This window comes from Silene latifolia, unplaced genomic scaffold (genome assembly GCF_048544455.1).
Source record: "Silene latifolia isolate original U9 population unplaced genomic scaffold, ASM4854445v1 scaffold_119, whole genome shotgun sequence".
In the NCBI taxonomy this organism is placed as follows: Eukaryota; Viridiplantae; Streptophyta; class Magnoliopsida; order Caryophyllales; family Caryophyllaceae; genus Silene; species Silene latifolia.
In genome coordinates, this window is record NW_027413127.1 from 1,735,057 (window position 1) to 1,744,348 (window position 9,292).

Genomic DNA, 9,292 nt, shown 5'->3' on the forward strand with positions numbered 1-9,292 from the left:
TATTCACTTTTAATTTAGTGAATATGATAATTTAGTTTGATAGTCATATTCATCATATGACACTATTATATTCAATTTGAGTTTATTGAATATGATTATGTAATTTGATGAATATGTATAGGAATGTCATATTCACAATGTGACACTATTATATTCATTTTGAGTTCACTGAATATGATAGTGTAATTTGATGAATATGTATTATGTAATGTCATATTCACAATATGACACTATCATATTCACTTTTGAGCTCAGTGAATATGATAATATAATTTGATGAATATGAGAGATTTAATGTCATATTCACTCAATGACCCTATTATATTCATTTTTATTTCAGTGAATATGGTGGTTTAATTTAATGACTATGAACTATTAACTTTGTAAATTTAAGTACGACTAGATGAAACTATATATTTGATGAATTTGATATGATTTTGAAATTGATAAGTTGAGTAATTTGGAAAAGAAAAAGAAACGTAGAACAAGTAGTGGGTAGTTATTCATGTACTGGGTAGTTAACTATTTTTTTTGGGTCCTGATTTTCGCAGTACACATTTTACTCATCGTAGTACACTATTGACAATTATACCCCTCTCATTTCCCATTCCAATTTCTCTCTCTAATTTCTGTCTAATCTATTCTCTCTAATTTTACATATTATTCTCCTCTAATTTCACCCACCCTATGTACTGCGTTCATAACTATTTACAATAATTCGCAAGTCGCATTATCACTCGGGTCTCTACACCAAACATTCGTGTCAATGAATAGACTTATTTTTGTGATTTTAAGCTCTAATATCAAATCATCAATTACCAGCAAGCAGGAAGTAAATATTTGCATTGGCAAATTGAACATTGAAGGAAAGAAAAGAGAAAGAAAGAAAGAAATATGTAACCCGTAGTACATACTGTACTACATTGAATAAAACCAAAAACCTCCTGTACAATTTAGAAACAAACCACAACGATCATTTGCGCGTATTCGCCAACACTCGTCGGCTGCTGCCAAGCCACTTCTACCATAACACACCAATCGACCCCTTAATTAATTTTAAGGTAAATCGTAATTAAAAAAGAACAAAAATTATAAGACACCAATCGACCCCTCAAAATAATTTTAATTATTAACGAAAAAACATTAAATACCCACTCTATTTTCGAATAAGCATTCATAGTTGAAGAATTTGAAGGAGGTTGAAAGAGTGTAAAGATTCAATAATGGGAAAAATGTAGAGAAAATTAGGTTTTGATATTTTTTAAGGTAAGGGTAGACAAATGGAAAATTTGGTGCAAAAAGTACTATAATGAGTAAAAATTGTACTGCGAAAATAAATTCCGTTTTTTTTATTTTATGTTTTTTATAACTCCTATGAGAGTATCATGCTCCCTACTTAGGATATAATTTGCCGTTTTGTTCTTAACACGGATTAACAAGTCACAAGCATCCACTATCACCCCCTCCAGGCTCTACTCGGTAGAATCATTGTTCTTTCTAATTTGACCCTGGAAATTTATAAAGGTTAGTTTCAGTCTCTAATATGTCAAGCATATTCGAATTAGTCGGATTTAGTAGATCTTACTTTAAACCGTTTTAACTTAAGCCGTCTTCCAACCTCCTTTTGTTTTCACCCCAGTTAAGGTAACCAGAGATTAGGGTTTTAGATAGTGCACACCACCTGTTTGATGAAATTCCTCTGAGAAGATTGTTATGATAATTGGGGATATGGATAAAATTGATAGAATTTCAGAGCTTCCTGAATTTATACTACATATTATTCTTTCAATCCTCGATACCAAATCGACAATTCGCGCTAGCGTATTGTCGAAGAAGTGGTATCATGCTTGGTCTTCCATGCCGGTTTTGGATTTTAACATTAAGTACTTTAAAAAGGGTAGTGATATTGATTCCAACTATTCTGATGATGATGATGATGATGTTGATGATGATGATGATATTTATGATGATCATACTGTTAAACAATTTATCGGGTTTGTCGAGAAGACGATGCAAAGATACTTTACGCGAAAATATAGAATAACAAAACTCGACATTGTACTTCCTCATGTTGATGAAAACATAGACACTTTTGTCGATAATTGGATAAGTATCGCGGTGCAAAACCAAATCCAAGAGTTGAATATCGACATTTTTGATGGTATACAAGATTACGAGTTGCCTGAGATTCTATTCCGTGCAAAATCACTGAAAGTTTTGACGTGTAACAACGTGAATCTACGATATTATGAGAAAATGGACCTCGTATCTCTAGGCTCCTTGAGTTTCTTCCTTGGAAGATTAGACGAGGATATGCTTCAGAAGATCATTTCTTTGTCCCCTTTGGTTGAATTATGTATTACTCATAGGGACATTCGAAATCTTTCACTTCCTTGGACGAAAAAAGTATATAAGGGAGCTGAATGCGATAGCACCCTTAGAGAGTTTGTGTATCATGGTCTTGGTTCTACTTCGCGGTGGGCATGGAATATGAATTTGAATGCATTGAAGAACCTGAGAAAGTTGAAAATTTCTGCTACTACTGTAACAGATGATATTGTTTCCGAGATAGCGTATGGGCTGGTAGCGTTAGAAAGTTTAGAACTAAAAGGATGCTCAATGCTGAAGTGTGTTAAGATCTCAAGCATTTCATTGAAGAAATTCGTAATTGAAGGGGAGATCTCTTTTGACTCGCATAATTTGGTGGAAATTACGGTTGACACCCCAAATTTGCTTGAGTTTTGGTGCAGCTGTGATTTGGAGGCCTCTGTGTCGTTGATCAGAGCTCGAGATCATTGTAATACTTGCTTCTTACCACAATGGGCGAATTTTATCACTATTGCTTGGTTTGCTAAGCTAAAGAAGTTTCTCGTAGAAACACACTGTTTCAAATCTCTTGATATAGATTTGGGTTGCTTCAGCTGGGTATGACTTTATGCGCATTTCTTAACTGTCTTATTGTAATACTTTTTCCGTCTCAATCATTTGTTTAGCTTTGATTAAAATACCCCTCAGAACGAATACTGGGGTCATATATAGATGGAAGAGAACAATAAATATTATTATGTTGGCATTTATAGATGGACATAGACGAGGAGGTACTGAGGATTATCGGCATCACTGGCTCACCATACAAACTCAGAGAGTTAAAGCTTTACGAAACAAATGCTGATTTATTCATATTCAAACAATCTACGATTATGGACTATCTGGATGCACTGTTTTCGACTTGCAACCCTGACGTGCTGTCACTATGTTTCCAGAATTTGCCTCCTGAGGTATGCTATAGCCTATATGTTGCATGGTTTTATGATAGTTGTATGTTGTTATGTTTCTTATATACTGTCAATTATTAATGATTTGGAATCAGAAGACGGGTGAGCTAGTAGGAGAGGAACAAAATCGCTTGTTTGGATAGTAAGTTGGGTTGAAGGAAAATGGAGGGATTCCGTGTCCCTCCTACTAGCCAAATAAAATCCGATTTGGAATGAACATTATTACTGTACCATATATTGCATCATTTTTCGGTTTTGGATCGTTTCCCTAAAGTAATACACCCTTTTAATCTTTCTCTATTGTGTTATAATAGGATTTCTTGGGTTATTTGAAGTGCAAAGTGCAATGTTCGAAGCATCCCCTGAAGAAATTCGAAGTTGAAGGTGTCGACTGCTCAAACTTACCCTTGGAACCATCGGGACTCGAGTTCAGGTTTAGACTGTCATGGTTGTCAGTTGAGTCTTAACTTAATAAGTCTTTGTTAAGATGGTAATATCCGTCTTAAGATGAAAACGGGTCAAGTATGCTCCCACTTGCATCTATCGGACAAAACTTTGTTAGTTCCTACTTCCTAGGCATTCTCCTTTTGACTTTTTTTTTTTTGGCAGTTTTTATGTTTAAGACAGACATTTCCGTCTTAAACAAGTACAGTAGTTGTGTAACTTAAATGGTACTGTATGACTATTGAATTTGTTTTGGAGCCTGTGCCATTTTAGTCTGAAACTTGATCAACTGTTTTTCTTTATGCTTCTATCATAGTTTTATTTGATCAAAGATCTCATCCTAATGCAATAGGCATGCCATCCTGATCAAACATCGTTTTATTTGATCAAAGACCTCAGAAACTTGATCAACTGTTTTCCGCCCCAAGTTCCAACACGAAGGGAATAACGAGAAAAAAAGAACATACATTGGATGTACTACCTTCAACTTTTTTGTTTTTTGAGCATATATGTATTTTTTTTGAGCTTATTACAACAACAACAACAACAACGACAATAACAACATCAGAGCCTTAATCCCAAAATGATTTGGGGTCGGCTGACATGAATCATCTTTTCGAAACGTCCATGGGTGAACGCACGCCTCAAAATGCGAATAAAAAAAGGGAAGATGAAAAACAAAAAGGAAGAACGAAAATGTAATGGAAAGTCAAGGTGAACTTAGGGGTTTTAAAATCGAATCCCGTCTTTCTTTTATAAAAACTTAAAATTTAAATCGAGAGAAGAGATTAAAACGATTTTTTAAAAACCGAAATAGAGTTAAGGATCCGGAATGAACCAGGTAAAATCTATAAGAAAGTGGTTGGTGAAAAAGTGTAATAAAGGGGAGAAAAATAAATAAATTATTTTTTTTAAATTAACTAAAAAAACACTAAATCTGTCAAAACATCAAATACTAAAAATCCACATGTATCCTTTCCCTCCATTGTGCCCTCTCCGTCACCATACTCTCCTCAAGCCCCAGAACTCTCATATCGTGCTCTATCACTCTCAACCATGTCTGTCTCGGTCTTCCTCTGCCTCTAGGGACTTTTTATGTTCTCCAAGTCTCCAGCCTCCTAACTGGTGCGTCCATAGGTCTCTTTCTCACATGGCCAAACCATCTTAGTCGGTTTTCCATCATCTTGTCCTCTATTGGCGCCACTTTTACCTTTTCCCTAATCACCTCATTCCTTAACCGATCTTTCCTTGTATGTCCGCACATCCACCTCAACATGCGCATCTCTGCCACACTCATGTTTTGAATGTGACAATGCTTCACGGCCCAACACTCGGAGCCGTAAAGTAGGGCAGGCCTAATTGCCGTGCCATAAAATTTTCCCTTTAATCTTTGGGGCATATCTTTATCGCATAGAAACCCTGAAGCACTCTTCCATTTCAACCATCCCGCTTTAATTCTGTGAGCCACATCTCCGTCTAACTCCCCATCTTTTTGAATAATAGATCCTAGATATCTGAAGAAATCCGAACCCTCAACAACATTCCCATCGAAAATAATACTCCCCGCCTCTGTCGATCTCAACCCCGCCACCTTAGTGAATTGACACCTCAAATACTCGGTCTTACTCTGCTCGGCTGAACCCACGAGTCTCTAAAGTCTGCCTCCACAATTCCAACTTTCTCTCCACCCCCTCTTGTCTCATCAATCAACACAATATCATCAGCAAACATCATACACCAAGGGATGTCGTCCTGAATATCCATTGTCAACTCATCCATAACTATAGCAAAGAGAAAAGGACTAAGTGCGGAACCTTGATGCACCCCGATGGTAATAGGAAATTCTTCCGTTCTCCCAACATTAGTGCGAACACTTGCACTAGCCCCCTCATACATGTCCTTTATGAGGTCAATATATTTTCGCAACACACCCTTTCTCGCCAAAGCCCACCAAAGTACTTTTCTTGGTACCCTATCATATGCCTTTTCCAAGTCAATAAAAACCATATGTAAGTCCTTCTTCTTGTCCCGATGGTATTCCATCAACTGTCTCATGATAAAAATCGCATCCATAGTCGATCTCCCGGGCATAAATCCAAATTGGTTTTCCGAGATGTCTACACATCTCCTAAGCCTTTGCTCGATTACCCGCTCCCATAACTTCATCGTATGACTCATAAGTTTAATTCCCCGATAATTGGAACACTCTTGAACATCACCTTTGTTCTTGTACAAAGGGACAAGAGTGCTTCTCCTCCAAGCCGATGGCATCTTGTTGCTCCTCCAAATCTTGTTGAAGAGCATGGTTACCCATTCGATCCCTTTCTCCCCGAAGCACCTCCAAACTTCTATGGGTATACCATCCGGTCCTTCTGCTTTCTTTGACCCCATCTTCCTTAACGCCTTTCTAACTTCACTCTTTTGTATTCTACGCACAAATTCCCGATTAACCATGCTTGGTGTTACCTCTACATCCCCAAAACCTTGTTCCTGATGTCCATTGAATAAATTATCAAAGTAAGAACTCCATCTAGCCTTTATTTCGTTATCCTGAACCAGAACCTTGTCGTCCATATCTTTCACACACCAAACTCTCCCAATATCTCTTGTCTTTCGGTCTCTTATGCGAGCCAGTTTATAGATATTCTTCTCTCCTTCTCTCGTGTCCAACCTAGCATACACTTCTTGGTTAACTTTTGCCCTCGCATCCCGTACGGCCTTTTTAGCGGCTCGTCTAGCCTCCTTGTACTTTTCAAAGTTCTCATCACTCATGCATTTCCCCAGAACCTTATAGCATTCACGTTTAGTCTTTATCGCTTGTCTCACCACATCGTTCCACCAAGATGTGTCCTTACTTGATGGTCTATTCCCTTTGGATTCCCCTAACACCTCCCTCGCCAAATCCTTTACAACACGCTCCAATTTATCCCACGTTGCATCAATATCTTTCTCCTCGCAATCCGACCAAATATCGCTACTTCCAACCTTATCCAAAAATGCTTGTTGGTTTCCCCCTTGTAGCTTCCACCACTTGATCCGTGCCTCACCGATTATCTTTCTCTTCCTCAAGTCTCTCTTACCCCGAAAATCAAGAACCACTAGTCTATGTTGTGTTGCGGCACTTTTCCCGGGTATGACCTTGCAATCGGTGTACTCTTTCCTCCACACATTCCTTACCAAAAGGAAGTCAATTTGACTAGCATTACCTCCACTTCTATAAGTCACCAAATGAGAATGTCTTTTCTCGAACCAAGTGTTCATTATACCCAAGTCATATGCCAATGCAAAATCCAATATGTCACTTCCTGCTTCATTTCTCTCCCCGAACCCAAACCCCCCATGAATGTTCTCAAAGCCAACTCGACTAGTACCCACATGCCCATTGAGGTCACCACCAATGATCAATTTCTCTCCAATAGGGACTCGTTCTACAACCTCTTCCAAATCTTCCCAGAAGGCTCGTCGAAAAGAAGCATCCAAACCAACTTGAGGTGCGTGTATTTTTTTGAGCATAATAAAGTTTATAAGTTAGATTTTAATATTTTTTCCGTCAAAACTCAAATTTAACTAAACTTATATATAATGTTTTTGAGTTTTATTGTAATTTTTAGAGCTTAATGTCTAAGTGAATAAACTCAGAAACTTAAACTCAGAAACTTTAAAATAAAAGTCAAAAACTTTATTATAATGTTCAGAAACTATAGAATTTGAGGTAATACGTCAGAAGTATAATCCTCTTACTGAGAAAATAACTGATTTTAGCCACTAATATGGTTTAATTTATGCACAAATACATATATAAAACGGTCTTTCACAAGTTTACCGTAATAACTGATTTAACCCACTAATATGATCTAATTTGAATTCGTTTTACACAATTTTTTAGAGCTGATAAACAACGACACGATACGAAAACACGATACGAAATCGACACGAAATTAACGGGTTTGGGTTGAGGCTTAATGACCCATTTATGTAAGTTGGTCGACACGAACACAACACGATATTTAATAGGGTTGGGTTTGGGTTGGGCTTTCTAAACACGAATCCGACACAAATGACTTATTTACTAAATTAATCCTAATTTTTCTTGATCTCCATCACATAAATATATACTTAAACTTTCCAAATATAGACACGAAATTAACAAGTTAGGGTTGAAGCTTGATGACCCTTTTATGTAAGTGGGTCGACACGAACACGACACAATATTTAATTGGGTCGGGGATTTATGACCTGTTTACATGTGACACAAACTGATTTGTTTGTTAGATCTATAATTTTTGTATAGAACTGCTCCACAGAAGACTAACTACTCTCTCTTTAGACCACACAAAACGGACAATGAGACAGTTATGTGAATAGACGGAAATGGAATTGAATTTAGACCATACAACAATTACCAAAAATGGACAATGAGATATTATTATGAATAGATGGAAATGGACAATGAGACACTTATTTAAAATAGGAGGGAGTACAATTTACGGAACTAAAATAATACGGAGTATACAATACTCTTTCTGTCCCGCTAAAAAGTTTACATTTGAAACATTCATTCCCAAACGTCAACAGTCAACATTCGCACCATAAAACATAATCGTAGCCTTTTCATTTGTTCTGATTTTATGTCATCTCATATTTTTGACACAAATAGATTAACATATTGTGCGTGGAAATTTGATCCTAGATGAAGAATTATTATGAAGGGAAGCAAATTAAGTATACTGATTACTGAACTAAGGTTAGTTTCAGTCCTCCTGGTTAACTCTTGGGCGTTTTATTTCGTCATTGTTTCTGAATTTGAAATGGTAGGTTTTGCTTAAAACCGTCTTAATTTAAGTCCAACGTTCGTTCATTTTCACTTATATTTTAATCGGTTGTGTGAACCATTGTAAGTGAAGACGAACCTAAACAAGGAATTTGTGCATGCCAACTGTTTGATGAAATTCCTCTGAGAGAATTGTCCTTTTATTTTCACTTATATTTTAATCGGTTATATGAGACTTGAAAGTCAAGACGGTCTTAAACAAGAATTTGTGCATGCCAACTGTTTGATGAAATTCCTCTGAGAGAATTGTCCTTTTATTTTCAATTATATTTTAATCGGTTGTGTGAGACTTGAAAGTCAAGACGGTCTTAAACAAGAATTTGTGCATGCCAACTGTTTGATGAAATTCCTCTGAGAGAATTGTTCTTTTATTTTCAATTATATTTTAATCGGTTGTGTGAGACTTGAAAGTCAAGACGGTCTTAAACAAGAATTTGTGCATGCCAACTGTTTGATGAAATTCCTCTGAGAGAATTGTTATGATGATGGGGGATATGGATAAAATTGATAGAATTTCGGAGCTCCCTGAGTTTATACTTCATATTATTCTCTCAATCCTCGATACCAAAGAGGTGTTTCGCGCTAGCGTATTGTCTAAGAGGTGGTATCGAGTTTGGAGTTCCATTCCGGTTTTGGATTTTAAGCATAAGTACTTTAAGGAGGTTAGGAATATTAATTCCGACTTTTATGATGATGATTCTCTTAATGATTATATTTACGATGATAGTAGTGTTCAACGATT

At 36.6% G+C, this 9,292-nt stretch overlaps 1 protein-coding gene across 1 annotated transcript; it reads left to right on the forward strand.

The window, feature by feature from the left end:
- Positions 1 to 1,197: 1,197 nt before the first annotated feature.
- LOC141637533 (uncharacterized) lies at positions 1,198 to 3,897 on the forward strand. Its single transcript, XM_074447018.1, has 3 exons — positions 1,198 to 2,925; positions 3,081 to 3,278; positions 3,590 to 3,897. The coding sequence occupies exons 1-3, from the start codon at positions 1,714 to 1,716 to the stop codon at positions 3,740 to 3,742; spliced, it is 1,563 nt and encodes a 520-aa protein (XP_074303119.1). The 5' UTR covers positions 1,198 to 1,713; the 3' UTR covers positions 3,743 to 3,897.
- The last annotated feature ends 5,395 nt before the right edge of the window (positions 3,898 to 9,292 follow it).